The sequence below is a fragment of the Capsella rubella genome, unplaced genomic scaffold, assembly GCF_000375325.1.
Source record: "Capsella rubella cultivar Monte Gargano unplaced genomic scaffold, Caprub1_0 scaffold_4, whole genome shotgun sequence".
In the NCBI taxonomy this organism is placed as follows: Eukaryota; Viridiplantae; Streptophyta; class Magnoliopsida; order Brassicales; family Brassicaceae; genus Capsella; species Capsella rubella.
The window spans coordinates 8,102,739-8,122,215 of NW_006238920.1; the positions used below are offsets into that span (position 1 = coordinate 8,102,739).

A 19,477-nucleotide genomic window follows, 5' to 3' on the forward strand; every position below is an offset into this window, starting at 1 on the left:
TTCTATTCCTAAAAAGTGGTCACCAAATTGGAGGCAAAGTCAATTTAGAATTTGAACTTGCATGAAAAGTGTTTTTTGTCGGCGAAACGCAAAGATGCTTTGGAGAGCAAATGCAGTTAAAGGTTATTTATATTATAAAAAATAAGTTTGTACTTTGACACACAGCACTGAAATCTTAAATCTATAACATAATTGAACTCATATATTCTTTAAAATGAAAACAAAGCCATATTTAATGCCTAACGAATTTGGCTAGTATAATTTCACCTAAATGCTGGCCTCGCCTCCAAAATCTACAACAAATTAATAAACAAAAACAAGTGAGCATATATTTTGTCAAACTATGAACTTAGTTTAGTATAACGTTAGCTTTCACCATAGGAGGAGGGCACTTTGCACATCTTTCCAAAGTAACTCAAAAAATTTGCAGAGAGCAAGAGCATGAAACTTGATGCGGCTCAGCTTTTGGGGCTGGAATAATGGAAGAAGAGGTATCGATCGAATATTGTTGTCATATATACGATTATCTTAAAATTTATAATCATGGTGTTTCTTTGTTTCTTGCTCAAAAGTGTATTTCAAATTATATTGACTTAACACATCTCTTGATTTGATCATTGTTATTTACGTCATGCATAATATGAGCAACTTTACTATTAGGAGAGGAGTTACATGGTTTGAATCGCTTAACATTAGAAAAATAACCCAATTGTTGCAACAAAACATGAAATATAGAATCTTTATCAGGTCTGTTTGCAATCTCCAGTTTTCTCTATTTAATCCGTGAATCATTATTCAGCCTATCTATATGCCCAATCCACACACACAAAAAACAGTTTTGTAGAGCAATGATGATTTCTATTTCTTTTTTTTTAATCTCTTCACCTACACATATATACGCACACAAACAAAGTACTAATCAATATGTATGCTACGTGGCTAGTTGCGAGATAGCACAGTAAGTACCTGTGAATCTGAAGTATGAGTATCATCGATCCACAACAACAATAGAAAACTTGCATCATCGACTTATAGAACAAAGCCATTTATAACTCGATTGCCGTTTGAACCAGACACAAAAAATTGAAGTGTTCAGTTCAGACACCGACAAAAGCTAAGTTAGTATAGATTCATACGCGTTTGTGTTTACCCCTACTAATCCTTCCCAATAGTTTAAAACATATAAATCAGATGGAGTAAGATTTTTTAATTGTTGCATAATTGCATGCGTGTATATTATTAAGTATATGTCCCCCAACCGAATCACGTTTAAAGAAAACAATTAAGAAAAACCAGTTTAAATACATATATACTCTTGTCTTGTCATCTATTATTCCATTCTTTTTTTGTTTGTTTCTTATCTTATAAGCATGATTCATGTTGTCATTTACTTCAAAAGCTTGATTATAAAATATTTTTTATCTTAAGGTTTAAGAAATACATGTTTTTTTTTACCCCCGACAATGCTTAATCTTTAGTAAAAGATCATCTGGTAAAATGTGAAACATCAATCTTCAAATCAATTAGATTATTATGAAAAAAATCGAAACAAACCCACAAATAATTTATAGATTTATTTCACATTTGTATCCATTTGTATTAGAGTCGTGAAGACACGACTTACTAAAAAATCCAGATTCCAGAGTATTATGCATCGCTGTTTAAAGTTATGGTATAGCATTCGGTACGGTTCGTTCCGGTCCGGTTTGGTTTTGTTATGACAAAATTGTGTGATGAGGCTTGACACAATTGTCTTCAGACGAGTCTCTGTACGGCTTCCTTCTTCCCTCTGACGCTCTTTCTCCGTCAAATTCTCTTTAGAAGATCTTTTTTTGACCTAAAGAGAGAATTTTTCTGAGAGATTGAGTCGAAAGAGTTACTCTTTCTTCCAAAAGAGATAGTTCTCTTTGAAGATCTATCGATCGATCGTGATAGAGAGATGCAAGCCGTCTCGAAAGCTTCTTCTGCTATCTCCTTCTTTCGCTGTTCTAGGGTTTGTTTTTCTTCATTTCTCGATTCCTTTTTTTTTCTGAAATTTTTGAATTTGATTCATGAGAAGGGAACATCTTATGATCTATTATATGCTTAATTCTTTTTGATCGTTTTGAGAATTTTCATTTTCGTGCTTTGGGTTTGTTCTCCAACATATTTATAGAGGATTTTGGTTTTGAACCTTGAACTTGTAGGTATTGAGAAAGCTTATCTAGGTTGCGTGTAAAGCTGTGTAGACAAGTTCTATTCTTTTATGGTACGCACATGAGCGTGTTGTTGCCTCTTGTTTAAAGCAGAATGTAACATTTTTCTGTTTATTTTATTGCTTTCAGAAGCTTTCAAGCCAGCCATGTGTGAGACAGCTTAACCTCAGAAAGGGTCTTGTGTGCAGAGTCATGAAGCTGGTCTCTGCACCTCTTAGGACTTTGCGTGGTGCGGGTAAATCTATCCGAGTCTCAAAGTTCTGCAGCGTCTCTAACCTCTCCTCATTGCAAATTGAACTGGTGTGTGCTCTGTTTGGACTCTCTCCTTAACCATTAGTTGGACCATGTTTTTGCTTGTTTGTTGAATCTTCATGCCATCTTTAGTAGGTCATCATGTAATGAGCATGATTCTTAAGTGGTTTTTCTTCCAGGTGCCTTGTCTTAAGGACAACTATGCTTATATTTTGCATGATGAGGATACGGGTACAGTTGGGGTAGTTGACCCTTCTGAAGCTGAACCTGTTATCGATTCGTTGAAGAGGAGTGGTCGAAACCTAACATACATATTAAATACACATCATCATTATGATCACACTGGTGGTAATTTGGAATTAAAAGAAAGGTACGGTGCAAAGGTAGGAAGATCTAACTTCTTTTTCTGTACTCCTTTGTACAATGATAACATCTGTCAAAATTTTGTTGGGTTAGTCAAATGTTACATCTTTTGAATGCAGGTGATTGGCTCAGCTCTGGATAGAGACCGGATTCCTGGAATTGATATAGCCTTGAAGGATGGTGACAAATGGATGTTCGCTGGCCATGAAGTCCATGTTATGGATACTCCCGGCCACACAAAAGGTTGTTTAGAATTCTCATATTCACTTTGGAAGCGTTGAATGTTATCAGCTGCATGTTCTTGCATTCCAATAAGCCTTTACTTTACTCTATTATTCCCACTTTAAAGTAGTTCATGATTTGATTATTTCAGTCTGTGTTCAATGTCTTTATCATATGTAAATAATGTGCGTAATTTAGCTGAGACTGGAGGTTTGGTTTAGGATTGTTAGATTTCCTTACAGATACTATGTTCTCCTTATGTGGTCTTAACTCGGGACAGATGATAGAGTTGTCTCTCTTGTTCAAAGAAGTTACTTAGATATCTAAAAGTACTGGAGTTCTAATTCTTTTTCAACAGATATGTGGGTTAGTGGGAAATTTGTTGAGTTTAAGGGGTCTAAAAAAGTTGGGGATTCAAGTTTGTACCTTGACTGTATTAAGGATACATGAGGGTTCTATCATAAAGTTTGTAACCGGAACTGTCTTGTTTCTTATCTTCTTCAAATTAGATATGCATATAGCCAACAAGAGTCGAGGTTTTGATGGTTTCTGTTGTGTAAATGGAAAACTATAGATGATATATGCCTCGTAAGCCTTGTTGTCCCGCGTTTTATTCTCTGTGTCTAATTATCTGAATTATACTTGCAGGCCATATTAGCTTATACTTTCCAGGATCACGAGCTATCTTTACTGGGGACACCTTGTTTAGCTTATCATGTGGTAAACTCTTTGAAGGTACTCCTAAGCAGGTAAACACTACATATCTATTTCTATCGTCCTGCTTAATTGCATTTCTTTTGGAACGAATCTCTTGGAATCAGTTAATGATCTTTTTTTTCTTCTTCTATCCTCTGTACTTGCTCTGCAGATGCTTGCTTCTCTCCAAAAGATCATATCTTTACCAGATGACACAAGCATATACTGTGGTCACGAATATACGCTGGTCCGTTATATTTTAGTTTTCTAGTGTTAATTGACAAAGCTTTTACTAAACGAGGTTGCCTCGAAAATGATTTTTGAATTTGGTTGGGGTGCAGAGTAATTCCAAGTTTGCATTGTCTCTTGAGCCAAACAATGAAGTACTCCAGTCTTATGCAGCTCATGTTGCAGATCTCCGTAGCAAGAAATTACCTACGGTAGTAAAAGAAAAAAGATCCATCTCCAATTGATGCTTATGAAATATCTCAGTTTTATTGGTTAACTTACTAGTGTTTGATTCTTGTTTTCACAAAAACCTCAGATTCCAACAACACTGAAGATGGAGAAAGCATGTAACCCGTTCCTCCGCAGCTCGAATGCAGATATTCGACGGGCTTTACGTATTCCAGAGACGGCAAATGAAGCAGAAGCTTTAGGGATCATCCGACAAGCAAAGGATGATTTCTAAAGATAAGATTTCTCTTGAGGTAAAACCTTTGGTTTGCTTCTCTAGTCCACCAAACAAGATGTGTGCACCCTTTGACCTGTACTTTATAAAAACAGAAACAAAAACAAAAACAAAAGAAGAAAAGAGAGTTTTTTTTTTTTTGTTTAACAGTTTGAGTTGATATAATTAATACTTGTACTACTTATCTTATTCAAATATTTTTTGTTTCTGATGATACCACCACATATGTAATCGTAACAGTAAAGACTTATATTTGGCGTTAGCCAAAACAAGAGGTCACACTTTTCTCACCTGGTTGATAGAGTTGACGACGTTTGATGATTTGATTAGGTAGGTACGTACGTAGGATTTGATCGTTGAGGAGAGCATCAATGTTAGTCATTGTCACACTACTTAAATAACTACACACAATATAAGCTTATATAAAAATAAAAGTTAACCTAACATACTTTTCGAATTCGAATTTTCGATTCAATAAAAGTAGATAGAATAACATTATTCTGTAGTCATAGGACCACCACACATTTCACAAAAAAAAATATCTAAATATATATGATTCGCAAAGAATAAAATCCAAAGGTTAAATAACATTTTACCCAATTTCAAGAAAAGCCATATATATTTCAATAATGAAAACCCAACAGTGAAGAAAGAGTACCGACTTCAATCCAAGAAAAAGATAAAACAGTGCCGACTCCTTCAATGTAAAATAAACAAAATGGTGAGATAATAATAATGGGTACGTACCCACTTTTTACATCAAACTTTGGATTCTATATTAACAAAAAGCCAATGAACTCCCCATTAACCAATATATTCCCCTTATTGTAAAAAGCCTCTTTTCGTATTTTGCTTTTTGTAATTCTTTTCAATACTAGTCACATGGATTATTTATTTTTTTTTAAAAGAAAGAAACAATTTATATGGCTATAAACTTCAACAACCAATACATGTCACTTTTTGAACAAGTCTTGTGTCTTTTTGCTTTCTTTTCTTCTCCTTTTCGTAAACGACGATTTAGATATTTTCCGGTATTGAGAAATAGTCTTAATATAGAAGAGTCTCACATAGGTAATACTAATAAAGAAGATACCGTAATTAACGTATTAATCTCCCTTCAAAACCATCACTAAAGATTTTATATAAATACCCACCAATTACGACAAAATATATCTTAATCAACTTGTTCCAACAAACACATCGGAAACGTCCTTTGCTTTAACCCAAAACTTTTATAATTAAAAAAAAAAAAACAATAACTCTTTTTTTAGGATTAGAAATGATTCTAGTTACATAGAAATAGATCTCTCTTTCTTTTTTTCTTTGTTTTGTTTTTGTTTTTGTGCTCCCGCAATGGTGGTCATCATCAACGAACAATAGCCATACGACGACGTTGAGCCTCAGTTGGCACTTTCACATCGGTGGCTAAACCGATAATCTCAAGAAACCGAACAATGTACCAAGAAATGTCTATCTGCCACCACTCAAGTCCTTGTCTAGCCGACGACTCGAATGCATGATGGTTGTTATGCCAGCTCTCTCCAAATGAAAACACCGATAGCCACCTTCCCCATATGAACAAAAATACACAAATACATTATTAGGTGTCTTTTTGGAAAACATGAGCTGTCTCCGGTTCATGTCTACTTTTGTATTTTGGGTAAGTGTCATACAAGATATTCTACTATCTCAAAGTACTGTACACTCCACCAAAAAAAAAAAAATGATTATAGGGATTTCAATATTTTTTTTGATATGAAAACACATACCAAACATTGCGAGAAGTGTCATTGGTCTTCCAAGTTCGACTGCCCCAAATATGGCAGAGTGAATTAATGAGGCAAGTCACGTGCACTTCCAATGCTGCTCCAACACCCTGATACATGAATACGAGAGAATCACACCTACCACAATCTTTTATATTAATTACAAAGAGATTTTTGATTCTATACAAAAATTTATAACCCAATATATATATATACGTTTTTGGAGTATTAAAAGAGATTCTTCAATTAATATTACCATTCCCCAAGTGACGAAGGACATGCCACCGAGATAGAAGAGAATCAGACCCAATCCTAATATGTGAAACATCACTGTCTTCTGAAGAAACCTATAAAACCACTGCCTCTTCAAATCCTCCACATTCGCTCTTTTTCCACACTGTCGTTTTTATATTCATCGAGATTTAGATTTTGGTTCCAAAAACCAAAGAAACAGAAATATAAAAAAGATAGAAAAAAAAATCAACCTTAGAAACAAGGTAGGCAGAGTCATAGATCCATAGAAGATGACTAAACCAAAAACCTTCCTTGGGACTATGAGGATCACGTTCTGAATCCGTAAACTGGTGATGGTACCGATGAGTACTCACCCAATCTATCGGATCTCCCTATTAAAACAAAACAAAAAAGTTTTTTTTTAGATCTATAAAAAAAAAAAAAAAAAACTAGTAGTTAAGATCTCAAGATCTATAATATAGGTTACTAGAAAACAACAAAAATATTAGGTTTATGGAGAACCTGAATAGCGAGAAGGGCACAATAGGCTAAGAGATACTCGAGCCATTTAGGGACTTTGAAACTCCGGTGAGCCAAGTTCCGGTGATAGGAGACGGTGATACCAAGACCACCGATGGTGTAAAACAAGAACGTAACCCAAAGAGCCGACCATGTGAAATAAAAGGGAGCCAAGAGAGCTAGAGAATGGACAATGAAAGATGCTGAGAATTTCACATAGTCCAATCTCCTCCACCTTCTATCCCAAAACACCCATCTCCTCTTCTTCTTCTCCTCCACCGGCGAAGAAGATGGATTCTTCCGGTGGTTCTCCTCCACCGTCGACGTTACCGACATCTCGGATCTCTTCTTCTCTTCTTTTCTAGGTTCTCTGAAAAAAGTTATAATGGAGGAGGAGAGGACGAGAATAAATAATAAAGTGATGCCTCTCTTCTAATTTATAGTATTAAGAAGAAAAAAAAAATATTCACTGCAAACCAAATAAAAATAAAAAATCATAGGATCGGGTAAGTAATAAATATCATGATATTTGTTGCAACATTTGGCACGTAAGGGGGTTGAGCTGTATAGTTTACATGCAATAGTGATCTAAAATTGTAAATATAAAGTTTTCTTTATGGTATAACCAAACCAGTAACAGTAAGTAAAAGATATAATATAAAGTTTAAGAGATGCCAAAAACAAAAGGGTGTTTTTAAGGGGTGACACAGGGCTCAATATTATGAAATTTTGACTTATTCCACTGTTGATAGAAAGATATACATTGCTTTATGGATGTACGTGATTACAGGCAAAAATCACGTTCGGTTGCTGCAGACTGTTATCATTTTAATTCCACAGTTTTTTTTTTTTTTTTTTTTTCAATTTTCTTATTGTTTTTGTTATTTTAAAATTTTAAAAAAAATTGGAATAACTCACTGGCTGTACTGAGAATATCCTGTTTTTGGTCTTCTTTTTTTTTAATTAGTTTATAGAAAATAATCTTCATAATCTATGGGAAATCAAAATACACATAGATAAGGTTCCCAAGTGTCAACTCTAAATCTATTAATACTTAACATTTATTTTCTTTTACAGTTATTGTACAGGAAACTATATCTAATAGTTATTTTTTCCAATATATATACAACTAAATCAAATAGTATAATTGTTTTTTGACTAAAATAGTGAAAATAGGGAGTGGTACATCAACTTTGACCCAAAAAGAAAGAAAAGTTAAATAAATAATATGTTTTATATACACTAATTTAACACATTTACATGTAATTCACAGATCTCTCTGAAAAGCATGTATCTTTTAATTCTTATTTTATTTTTCAAAACGTTTTGACCAAGAAAAAGAGAAATGTTAAGTACATAATATTTGTACCATTTGAATCACAAAATCATTTATAAATAAAGTGTATATGGGAAAAATAAAAACACGATCTCTTAAACAAGCATGTATTTGTTTTTTCTTAGGGAAAAATTTTAAAGCGTTTGACCAAAATAAATAAATTTAAAATATCAAAATTAATTTATTTTGATCTTCGTGATCGATTCCTTTCCGGTGGAGTACGGATTGTCAAAATTGTGTGTGTTTTAAGTGGAAAGAAATATCAAAGTCGTATTTTATTTATTAATTCGTTTTTGATTAGATAACAAGTAGTTGAGTTTTTGTTTAGATTAAAGTAGTTTAGTTTTTTTGTTTAGATTAAAGTGGTTGAGTTCATGTCTAAGTTTTTTATTTTTATTTTTCTCTTCCTCTTAAACTAATAAATATTAAGGTTGCAAGATTCATTATACACGTCTTCATACATAAAAGTACATTACTGAATTTAATATCTGACTAAATGAAATAATATTTATTAAATTTGTTTAGTGTATGTTATGATGATATCTTCTTTTGTACCCCTGTAATGATATAAATCTCAATATCGCACAGCACACTACTTGCAAGTTTCTTTTATTTTTAAAAGAATTGTGATGATAAAAAAAGAGATATTTTTGTATCAAACTTGGGGCCGTATGCCATATTGCCCACACCTTTTACTAGGTCTAAAACTGAAACCATACCTCAAGAGTCAAGACTCTCAAGTGATATACAGTATACGTATATGTTGAATCACAAGACAGATACAAGATCGTAAACTTACACATGTTTAAGATCTGTTATGTAGACATAACCATGTGCTCGAACTTGTAAGCTCGTGTAAAATAATTCAAACTGTTTTGTTGCTAGCTATACTAGTACTGTACTTAAGTATTACCACAACAATATACTGTTGTATATAAACAACAACTTAAAAAACAAATCGATCTTTAAAATCGTCACGTTTGAAAATGTCGTCCTAGAAATTCCTAAATCCTCGGTTCTAGATCTTGAAAAGGAAAACAAAACTTTAATGAATCAAAACAGTGTAGTGGTAGTGGAGACGAGAGAGCCTCGCTAACTCCGGAAAACGTATGACGACAAATTTATATAAATAGAGTTTATAATACAAATGCGTACAAGAATATAGTGTCCTACAAGAAAAATTAAAAAAAAAGTAGATAAGAGTGAGGTTACTGTCATCATAGCATCTACATGTATCGTTGAATTATATTTTTTTTTTATAGAAAAAATTCCGAAACTGTAACGTACCTACCTTAGTAGTTTCTACATCAAGATTGAAATTATAGCAGCAAAGTTGATTAGTAGGTTTGTGGGTAAGTGAGAAAGCGTAAAGTAAAGAAAGGGTAAGTGATCAGAAAGGTGGTTGCGCTTTCGTATACTTTACTTACTTAATAACAACGATTAACAAACACAAATTAAACATTTAAAACCAATGACCGATTAGTTCGTAAATCGTAATGCAATAAATAAATTAATGATGGTTATACATTATACAACTATTGAACATGTTAACATTTAAACAGAATAACTATATTGCTACATTTCTAAAGAAGAAAAAAACTACAAATCCGACTTGGTTCTGTTGTTTCAATGAGATCAAACAAGTTTTGTGTTTGGTCTTTTGAGATGAGTCGAACCAAAATTGGAAATAAATCATAATGTTGTCACGTAGTATTCTTTTTCTGAAAACGGACTAAGTACACAGTTTCGAGTTATTAGTATTCTAAAAACAACTAAATCGTGTTTTATAGATTTAAGGAGATAGTACATCTAGAACTTCTACTAATATTATAACACATATTATATATAAAAAAAGAGAGAAAAATATGATAGTAACATGTGTGAAGGGATAGAAAAATAGTAAAATGATGCTAATGGTCCCTGGATCACACCATTTGTGTAGTAGTAGCTCGTCAGAAGTCACTGACCACTATACTTTCTCGATTTAACATGTTCCTCTTCCTCCCCTCACTTTCAAAACTTTTCACACACACCCCCCAATTACAAAAATAGTATGCTAATTACTTACACCTACCTAGGTGGTTTGGTTACATCCTCTTTACAACTTCTACTTAAGAAACAATTTTAGGATTTGTGAGCTTAAACGAATACATAAATTAGCTTTTGGTAGCTTGCAAAAGGCAACTTGACAGGACTCTCAATCAAAACCATATCCCAACAACATGAGAATACAAAGAACCACCTCCATTGAAGACCAGTAATACCAAAGGTACGAGGAAATGTGTGAAAGCATCTTGAACGACGTGATAGAGCATATTATATACTATTATTACATGAGATTTGTAAGTAAAATGACCAATAATATCGAATTTTCTTTTTGTTTGTAGGTACATTTATAATTAAGTAGTGTGAAGCATATGAAAACGTTTTTCAGATAATTTTTTTAAAAAATGGTGAAATGTGAAATCGACCACTGTAACATTCCTTTCCAATTAGGAAAAGGACAATGCTTCACAGATATAGAGGGAGAGAGATGTGGTACCACCTCCACACTATCTATCATCAACCCCATTGTGGCATTTTCTTATAGATGGGAGTCTTGGAGATAATGCCTTCATATAAGTTTTTTAAAATATACATACATATATGATATATCCCCTATTTTCATATAAATATCTTTTTATACATATTAACTAAAAATCCGATTTTTTTTTTAAAATTATCTAAATCATATTTATCTTGCTTTTCCGTAATTTTTGATTATATCAAATCACAATTCTTGTTATCTTATATATATAATCAAATAAAATAGCGTATCCAATTTATAAGGTTCATACAATCTTCGTGACAAGTTGAGTGAGAGACACCGATAACAAAAAAGAAGAAGAAGAAGAAGATTGTAGTAGTTCCTAAGGCTTATCATTAATGGGCTTTTGGAGGCCCATACAAGATTTAAAGAAGAAGGCCTAGGCCTAGTGGTGGTGACAATATATGTTTTATTAAATTTTTCTTGGTTATTTTGGTAAGTTATCTTCTGCATCTCTCATCGTCACACTTAACGGAAATGGCGGAACACGCTAAACGACGCGTTTTGAGAGCATATTGCCTACTCATGATGATGATCTGTTTGTAAGAGAATCGAATTCATTCGCCTTCCCTCATCATCATCTCGTATAGATCTCTCTCATTTTCTCTCTCTTCTCTTCCTCTCATTTTCTTCTCCCTCAACTCAATTCTTTACTTCAGCAAAAACCCAAAACTTTTCCAGGATAAAGCTTACAATTTTACTCGTGGATCTCACTCTCTCTCTGTTTGCAGGGTCACACTACAGCTGACTAGATCTAATTTTGTAAGTGGGTCTTGCAAAGTCGTCTCCTTTGATCTGCTTTCATTAGGGTCTTTCCTCTTTTTTCCATTTTGATTCAGGGTTAAGGATAAAAACGTGAGCTTTCGTATTCATAGGGTTGCTTCTCAGTTTCACTTTCATTTGATAAATTTGCTAGTTTGAGTTTGATTGAGCTTACTAGTCTTATTTTCAAGACTGTTGATTTGGTGTGGATAGTCATTAGAAATGGATAAGGAGAAGTCTCCGGCACCTTGTGGAGGTCTTCCTCCTCCATCTCCATCAGGTCGGTGCTCTGCATTCTCTGATTCTGGTCCCAGTGGTCATGGATCAGATGCTAACCGAATGAGCCATGATATTAGCCGTATGCTTGATAAACCACCCAAGAAGATTGGACACCGTCGATCTCATTCGGAAATCCTTACTCTCCCTGATGATTTGAGCTTTGATAGTGATCTTGGTGTTGTTGGTAATGCTGTTGATGGAGCTTCTTTCTCTGATGAGACTGAGGAAGACTTACTCTCTATGTATCTTGATATGGATAAGTTCAATTCTTCTGCCTCGTCTTCGGCTCAAGTGGGTGAGCCATCTGGAACTGCTTGGAAAAATGAGTCGATGATGCAAACTGGCTCAACTTCGATTCCTCATATTACAATCAATAGTTTTGCCGAAAGACCAAGAATCAGGCACCAACACAGTCAGTCTATGGATGGTTCAATGAATATTAATGAGATGCTAATGTCGGGGAATGAAGATGATTCTGCCATTGATACTAAGAAGTCCATGTCTGCTACTAAGCTTGCTGAGCTTGCTCTCATCGATCCAAAACGTGCTAAGAGGTTATTAGTCCTTTTCTTTCGTGCTTCTCTGGTTTTTATATCCTGTTTTAAATTTTGGATGGACATAATGAATATTTTGTGCTTTTGGTTTGAATCATGTAGTTGCTTCGACTGTTTTCACATAACTTTGGGAATGGCCTAACCTCATGAAATGGCTTCTTGATTCTCTCTTTTCCATGCTTTTGAGTTAACTTTTAAAACCTAAGCGTTTGTATGTGTACAAATTCAAACATGTGGAGCAAGTGTGTGATTTTTTTTTGTGTGTCATACTATAGGATATGGGCAAACAGGCAGTCTGCGGCAAGATCAAAAGAAAGGAAGACTAGATACATATTTGAGCTGGAGAGAAAAGTACAGACTTTGCAAACAGAGGCCACAACTCTCTCAGCCCAGTTGACTCTCTTACAGGTCGGTTTTGAGTCATTTTTTGGTTGCTCTTTCTACATGCTAAATGAAACTAAGTCTTGTATTGCAATGTTCGTTCGTGTATTGGGGTTTCTATATGGTTTTTGAAACTTGTGCTATTTTATTCCTGTTTGTTCAGAGAGACACAAATGGCTTGACTGTAGAAAACAATGAGCTGAAGCTGCGGTTACAAACAATGGAGCAGCAGGTTCACTTGCAGGATGGTGCGTTATCACGAACATTTGCCTTTAGTGTGAAATATGCTATTTGGTTCATATGATCCATCTGAATCTTCTCTATTAACAGAACTAAACGAAGCACTTAAGGAGGAAATCCAGCATCTGAAGGTGTTGACTGGCCAAGTTGCTCCATCAGCGTTGAACTATGGGTCGTTTGGATCAAACCAACAACAATTCTATTCCAACAATCAGTCAATGCAAACAATCTTAGCCGCACAACAGTTCCAGCAACTTCAGATTCATTCACAGAAGCAGCAGCAGCAGCAACAACAACAACAACAGCAGCAGCAACAACAACAACAACAACAACAGCAGCAGCAGCAGTATCAGTTTCAACAGCAACAGATGCAACAGCTTATGCAGCAGCGGATTCAACAGCAGGAACAACAAAATGGAGTAAGACTCAAGCCTTCTCAATCCCAGAAAGAGAGCTGAGGAGTATGAAAATGTCCACTTAAGTGAGAGGTACTCCTGACAATTCCTTTCTCATCCATTTTGCAGTCTCTAGGATTTTAGGGCTTAGCCCTAACACAGCTTAACGGGTGCCTTGGCTACAGGGTATTGGCGTTCGGGTGCTAAAGGGAGAAGCCTTTTGGTAAGTAAAGATCATTGAGAAAACATTTGGATAGCCCAAAGAAACAGAGTTCCTTGCAATGCACTGCAATTATTAGCTGTTTGGATTTGGTTATTTGGTATAGAGACTGTATCTCGAAATCATAGCATGTAAAAAACATTTAATCACATTCAAAAATTGTTAATTTGTTATAATGTATAACAATTGTGTTTAAGATACAACAAAAATCTACTTATGTTAATGATATTTGTTCACCATTGTTTTTAGTATAAATCCAAATCATTATCACATACAGTTAAAGTTTTGTGTGTATCTGCTAAAAGAGAAACAATGAAAGCCACAAGATTAGTCAACAAACACTAATTCCAACAAAACTTGTAATGACATTTAATGTCTTCTCCAATATGCAATACAGACCGCAAAAAACATATCAGCCGACTACTACTTCTTGTGAAACATTACTGTCCACAAGATTTCACGGCTAACACTTTACACAGAGAGAGAAAAAAACACAAATTGTCTTTTCGTTCTTCTTAGGACAATTTCGAATGGTCCAAAAACATAAACGATAATAACAAAATAATAGACTAATCCCGAAAAAGAAATGAAAATAATATCAGAAAATACAAGTGTGAGAGAGACAGAGAAGGAGAGAAACAACGAGAGCCGCAGAAGAAGAAGAAGAGTGGGCTCTACGAACTACAAAGACATTGATGTTAAAAGAAGCAAGGATGTGGTTCCTTTTGATACGCAGAATCATCTTAAAATCTGATAAAACCTCCTTATCTACTTCTCTTCACCAATCACTCACTTCTCTCAAACTTTTCGAACACAAACACAAAACTCTTATTTGTCTTACAAAGAAGGTCTTGATCTTGAACAAGGGAAGAAAACTCTTATCTGTCTTCTATTGTAGTTTCCTCTGATATTCAGATTCTGCTTTTTTTTTTGATAAAGATGAAGATACAGTGTGATGTGTGTGAGAAAGCTCCGGCGACACTTATATGTTGTGCCGATGAAGCTGCTCTGTGCGCTAATTGTGACGTTGAGGTTCATGCTGCTAATAAGCTCGCTAGCAAACACCAACGCCTTTTTCTTGACTCTCTCTCAACTAAATTCCCTCCTTGCGACATCTGCCTTGTAAGAATACATCCTCTTCTGTCTCTGTGTTTACTTGTAGGAAGATCTTTGTGTGTTTCTCTGTTGTGATGTAGCTGTTCTTGGCAGATTCTTTAGGAGTAATGATCGAGAATAAGTTTCTTAGTTTTGTGTCTCTATTCGTCAACAAAGATTAACTCTAGCTAAGGTTTTTGGTGGGATCTCAGGAATTTTGTTAGTATTTAGATCCAATCTTGCTGAATATTTGGAATATCAAGAATCACCTGCTCGAGGTTACTTATGTTGTGAATCTCTTTCTTGTGTTCATCTTTTTTGACTTGCAGGAGAAGGCAGCTTTCATATTCTGTGTAGAGGATAGAGCTCTTCTCTGCAGAGACTGCGACGGGGCTACCCATGCGCCAAATACTCGCTCTGCTAATCACCAGAGGTTCTTAGCCACTGGAATCCGAGTTGCTCTGAGTTCCACTAGTTGCAGTCAAGAAGTGGAGAAGAATCACTTTGACCCAGCTAACCAGCAGAATGCAAAGCAGGTTCTCTCTAAACCGCAACCTCCACAATCCCCTGCTCCATCTCCTTTGTGGGCTAGCGATGAATTCTTCCGCTACTCTGATGATCTTGACTGCAGTAACAAGGTGAGAAGTGGTTAACCAAATCGATGAATGCTATAGCCTAGATTTCTTTAATCAAATCTTGATCTTAGTTCTTGGTTTGTAGCTTGTTTTGACATGTATATAATTCACTTGTTGTAAATTAGCAGAAAGAGCAGCTTGATCTCGGAGAGCTGGATTGGCTTGCAGAGATGGGTTTCTTGGGTGACCAGCCTGATCAAGAGGCTCTACCGGCAGCTGAAGTTCCGGAGCTTTCGTTTTCACATTTGGCTCATGCTCATTCCTACAACAGATCCATGAAGTCCAATGTTTCAAATAAGAAGCCGAGGCTTGAGATCCGTTACGATGATGATGAAGAGCACTTCCTTGTCCCCGACCTAGGCTAAACTATGGATGAAACTAGTAAAGCTATATATAGAGAACTTGAGCTTTATATAGAGAACTTGATTTGTATATGTAACTACACACTCATCTATTGTCTATGCTTTGCTTTCTCTATGATCTAGTTCGAACCAGTTATAGGTATTTGTATGAGTACCAGTGTATTTGCAACAAGGTGTTTAAGCTCAACACAGGGAGAAAAATACATCATTTTATTAGCATGTGATGCCTTCAATTGCAACAAGTCTTTTTAAATCATTACATTCGAAGAAGAGGAACAAAAACTGAGCGGATTACCCAATTTGTTTCTCTCCTCAATTCCAACCATCCGAAAACCAGAATACAAAAAGAGAAGAAAGCCGCACGAGAAACAGATTACTTGATAAAAGCTTGTGTTGCTGCTTTTGCTTCTATTTCCCTTCGAGAAAGCTGTTAACTTCAGCATCTGAGGGAAGAGCTGGAATGGCTCCTTTCTTGGTTGTGGTAATTGCTCCACAAGCGTTAGCGAATCTCAACACTTTTCTCAATCTCTCTTCGTTCTGTAAGTTAACAAGAGAAGTCATTGGATAATGAAGTTAAAACCTATATATCATCTTGAAGCTAATGAAGGATTCATCCAATCGATGAACATGATTAACTAGATGTTATACCTCGAGAACAGATTGATCATCGACAATCTGGTTTAGAAGAGCACCGACAAAGGAGTCTCCAGCTCCGGTTGTATCCACAGCATTCACATGGAAAGGGTCAACGGATCCTTTGAAATTCTACACAGTTCAGGAAGTGTATGAGAAGAGAAACTCATTTTAGTGAAGGTCACAAAGTTATAGACGTAAATAAGCAAGAACAAATCGTTTCCATGTTCATGTGATTCGGCAACTAAGAAAAGCAAAAGTAACTTCCTTTCTTGACAAGAACATTTTGTCATGTTAGCAAAAACAAAGAACCTTAGAGATCACGACTTTTGCGACCCTCTCAATTGATTAAAGTAAATATTAATCTTTTGGAGGGTCCACGAAAAAATTCAATTTTTTAAATGCAGCAGTTGGTGAGATCTACCAAACCTACTAAACACCCACTAATAATTAATCAAGTAGCAGAATTGATTCCTCTAGAGGTGTTCTGATTTAACAAAATTAATAAGGTTCTCGAATCCTATTAAAAAAAGATATTAACACAAAAGCATGGGATCCTGATATTGTATTATATAGCAGACTAGTATTGCCTTCTGGTATCAGCTAAGGGACACAGCACACAAAGCATAACCACAAGAGACAACTATATTGATGATACTGATAATAATGATGATGAGCATGGTAAATGCACATAAAATAAGTTTCGGTGTGTTGGTACCTTAGTGTAATACCGACATCCCTTTTCACCGAGAGTGACAAGCAAGAGTTTCAAGTTAGGATGCCACAAGGACATTGCGGTCTCATCATCGATCTTGTTGCTTCCAGTTAGAAACTCAAGTTCAACATCACTCACCTTGATGATCTCAGCTTTGTCCCAGATGCTCATGATCTGTGTCTTGGCTTCTTCCTTTGATGGCCACAAAGGCTCCCTGAGGTTTGGGTCGTAGGAAAGAAGAGCTCCTGCTTCTTTGGCCACTTCCATGGCCTTCAAATGAGCAGACCTACATGGCTCAACTATCAAACTTATTGATCCATAGTGAAACACTTTAGCCTGCAAATAAATAAAACACATCACATTGGTCACAAAATAACACTAGTCAAGCTTAACAGAATCAAGCACCCTAAACTCGCAAAATAACATAACTTTGGATCATTAGGAATAATTTATCAAGGGACCGAGTCTCATTAAGATTCCTTATGTTTTCAGGGGTCAATCATTATCAAAACTGTTCAAGAAAAACAAAATGTCCTCCTCATTGAGATTAGCTGTAAAGTTAAAATCTATAACACTTTTACACAAAAATACTCAATCTGACACAATTCAAACCATTGCTATAAAAAAAACAGAAGCCAACTTTACACGTATATGTGCACATTTAACTTTGAAATCACATCAATACAACCAAAAAACTACTCAAGATATTAAAAAAAAACACAGAATCAGCTTACCACACTACAAAGCTAGTTCAAGGAAACATTTCACTAGAATTGGAGCTTAAGATGGCGACTGTTAACAACTTTGCTTATTCACGGCCAAAAAGGTTTGTAGCTTTTTTATTTCTTAGTTGTCTTTGGGGTTAGTAAAAATGAAGGCTTTGGCAAATCACGTGGCATCACGTGGATCTAAAATAAGACCCGCGAAAATAAAAATAAAAAATCGCAGAGAAAAGTCACCGCCTCATGAGATCATCAGAGTCATCTTCTACGTTTCGGTCTCTACTACTAAATTCAATATCACGATTCCCAAAACTACACGATTCATCAACACTCGTAATCAAACTTTGTTACTTCATTCCCCCAGAAAAAATTCAAACTAGATCTCGTTAAGATCTGGATTTTTTAAACAAATCCCAAAAACAATTAAAATCAGAGAGATATTGAAACGTACGGATCTGATGAGGTCGAGGTTGAGTTCATCAGGACGGAGAAGCATATCGGCGCTAGGATTCCGGTAAAACATGAACTCACGATCTCCATCAGCACGTAACGTAACGAAAGCGAGAGCAGTTCTAGCTCCAGTGTCGAAGTTGATCCCCTGATCAGCGACACCGTTCTTCCTGAGAATCCCGGCGAGCATATGACCGAACTCGTCGTCACCGAGTTTGCCGACGAAAGCGGATCGTCCACCGAGACGAGAGACGGCGATCGCGACGTTAGCGGGAGCACCGCCGGGGGCTTTGAGGAAACCAGGAGCTTCGGCGAGAGAGACGCCTGATTCGGTAGGGACGAAATCGATTAGCATCTCGCCGAAGCTGACGATCAGTCCTTTCTCACCGTTGGATGCCATTAGATCTCAGAGATCTGTGAATCGAGTTTTTTTGGATCAAAGCGGAGAATTGATAAAGAGTTAAGGGAGGAGAGAATATATAAAAATGAAGAGAGAGCGAGTGAGTGAGAGAGAGAGGATGGTTTATATAGAGAACGATGGGACTCCTCTGTTATTATGAAACAAGCCTACTACTACTACTAGCCCTGGGCACGAATCGAATATTCGGAAAATTTGTGATATTTGTGATTTGCTTCGCCTCGACCGAATAGTTGATTTTGCTATTTGCTTCGATTCGAAAAATTTCGAGTATTCGGAACTTTCGAGTTCCGAATACTCGAATATTTTTCATAATATTTGCGAGTTACTTGCTTCGCTTCGCTTCGACCCATCTAATTTTTTTTTAAAACTAAAAAACATATAGTACATAAATATAAAGTGCAAAATATGAGATATTGGAGGTTTTTGTTTGACATATTTTCAAAATAAGAAGAAAATGTAACCACCGTGCATAGAATTCCCACATTTTATTTTTAATATTAATTTTTCTAATAAAGTTTTATTTGTTTAAGAACAACATTTAGCAAAAAAAACCAACGGCCCAAAATATAATAATTTGAATAATAGGCCTATAAGATATATACTCAAATCTATAAATACACATATTATATATATTATATAATTATTTATATTTATACATATGTATATATAAATATACGAAACGAAGCGGATATTCAGCACTAAGAAAATCAATATTTGTTATTTGCTTCGATTTTTACGAATGCTACATTTTC

The 19,477-nt window shown here is 35.4% G+C and overlaps 5 protein-coding genes across 12 annotated transcripts; 3 read left to right on the top strand and 2 right to left on the bottom strand.

Annotated features, from left to right (window-relative positions):
- Positions 1–393: 393 nt before the first annotated feature.
- LOC17890121 (hydroxyacylglutathione hydrolase 2, mitochondrial) lies at positions 394–4,566 on the top strand. Of its 4 annotated transcripts, none has more exons than XM_023784961.1 (8): positions 394–491; positions 2,325–2,495; positions 2,627–2,830; positions 2,930–3,053; positions 3,681–3,781; positions 3,901–3,975; positions 4,070–4,168; positions 4,273–4,566. In XM_023784961.1, exons 1-8 carry the CDS (start codon positions 480–482, stop codon positions 4,417–4,419), a joined length of 933 nt encoding a protein of 310 aa, XP_023640729.1. In that variant the 5' UTR covers positions 394–479; the 3' UTR covers positions 4,420–4,566. The 4 variants fall into 4 exon arrangements, with proteins under 4 accessions (XP_023640729.1, XP_023640731.1, XP_023640728.1 ...); XM_023784963.1 differs by having other exon boundaries at positions 465–491; positions 2,328–2,495; XM_023784960.1 differs by lacking the exon at positions 394–491 and adding an exon at positions 1,752–1,993 and having other exon boundaries at positions 2,328–2,495.
- A 951-nt stretch (positions 4,567–5,517) lies between these two features.
- Positions 5,518–7,340, bottom strand: LOC17888621 (delta-9 acyl-lipid desaturase 2). The gene is made up of 5 exons (XM_006294593.2): positions 6,942–7,340; positions 6,671–6,811; positions 6,442–6,582; positions 6,189–6,295; positions 5,518–5,984 (listed from the first exon to the last, which is right to left on the bottom strand). The coding sequence occupies exons 1-5, from the start codon at positions 7,272–7,274 to the stop codon at positions 5,786–5,788; spliced, it is 921 nt and encodes a 306-aa protein (XP_006294655.1). The 5' UTR covers positions 7,275–7,340; the 3' UTR covers positions 5,518–5,785.
- A 3,981-nt stretch (positions 7,341–11,321) lies between these two features.
- LOC17889662 (probable transcription factor PosF21) lies at positions 11,322–13,931 on the top strand. 4 transcript variants are annotated; one of them, XM_023784303.1, is made up of 7 exons: positions 11,323–11,445; positions 11,593–11,623; positions 11,837–12,456; positions 12,732–12,864; positions 13,001–13,085; positions 13,168–13,565; positions 13,658–13,931. In XM_023784303.1, exons 3-6 carry the CDS (start codon positions 11,846–11,848, stop codon positions 13,533–13,535), a joined length of 1,197 nt encoding a protein of 398 aa, XP_023640071.1. In that variant the 5' UTR covers positions 11,323–11,445; positions 11,593–11,623; positions 11,837–11,845; the 3' UTR covers positions 13,536–13,565; positions 13,658–13,931. The 4 variants fall into 4 exon arrangements, with proteins under 4 accessions (XP_023640070.1, XP_023640072.1, XP_023640071.1 ...); XM_023784302.1 differs by having other exon boundaries at positions 11,322–11,623; XM_006294285.2 differs by having other exon boundaries at positions 11,593–12,456.
- Positions 13,932–14,417: 486 nt separating this feature from the next.
- Positions 14,418–15,926, top strand: LOC17889976 (B-box zinc finger protein 25). Of its 2 annotated transcripts, none has more exons than XM_006296245.2 (3): positions 14,418–14,814; positions 15,117–15,425; positions 15,548–15,926. In XM_006296245.2, the coding sequence occupies exons 1-3, from the start codon at positions 14,632–14,634 to the stop codon at positions 15,785–15,787; spliced, it is 732 nt and encodes a 243-aa protein (XP_006296307.1). In that variant the 5' UTR covers positions 14,418–14,631; the 3' UTR covers positions 15,788–15,926. The 2 variants fall into 2 exon arrangements, with proteins under 2 accessions (XP_006296307.1, XP_023639418.1); XM_023783650.1 differs by having other exon boundaries at positions 14,421–14,814; positions 15,551–15,926.
- A 51-nt stretch (positions 15,927–15,977) lies between these two features.
- LOC17890542 (probable fructokinase-1) lies at positions 15,978–18,889 on the bottom strand. The gene is made up of 4 exons (XM_006294532.2): positions 18,306–18,889; positions 17,136–17,468; positions 16,433–16,549; positions 15,978–16,321 (listed from the first exon to the last, which is right to left on the bottom strand). The coding sequence occupies exons 1-4, from the start codon at positions 18,702–18,704 to the stop codon at positions 16,193–16,195; spliced, it is 978 nt and encodes a 325-aa protein (XP_006294594.1). The 5' UTR covers positions 18,705–18,889; the 3' UTR covers positions 15,978–16,192.
- Between the last annotated feature and the right edge of the window lie 588 nt (positions 18,890–19,477).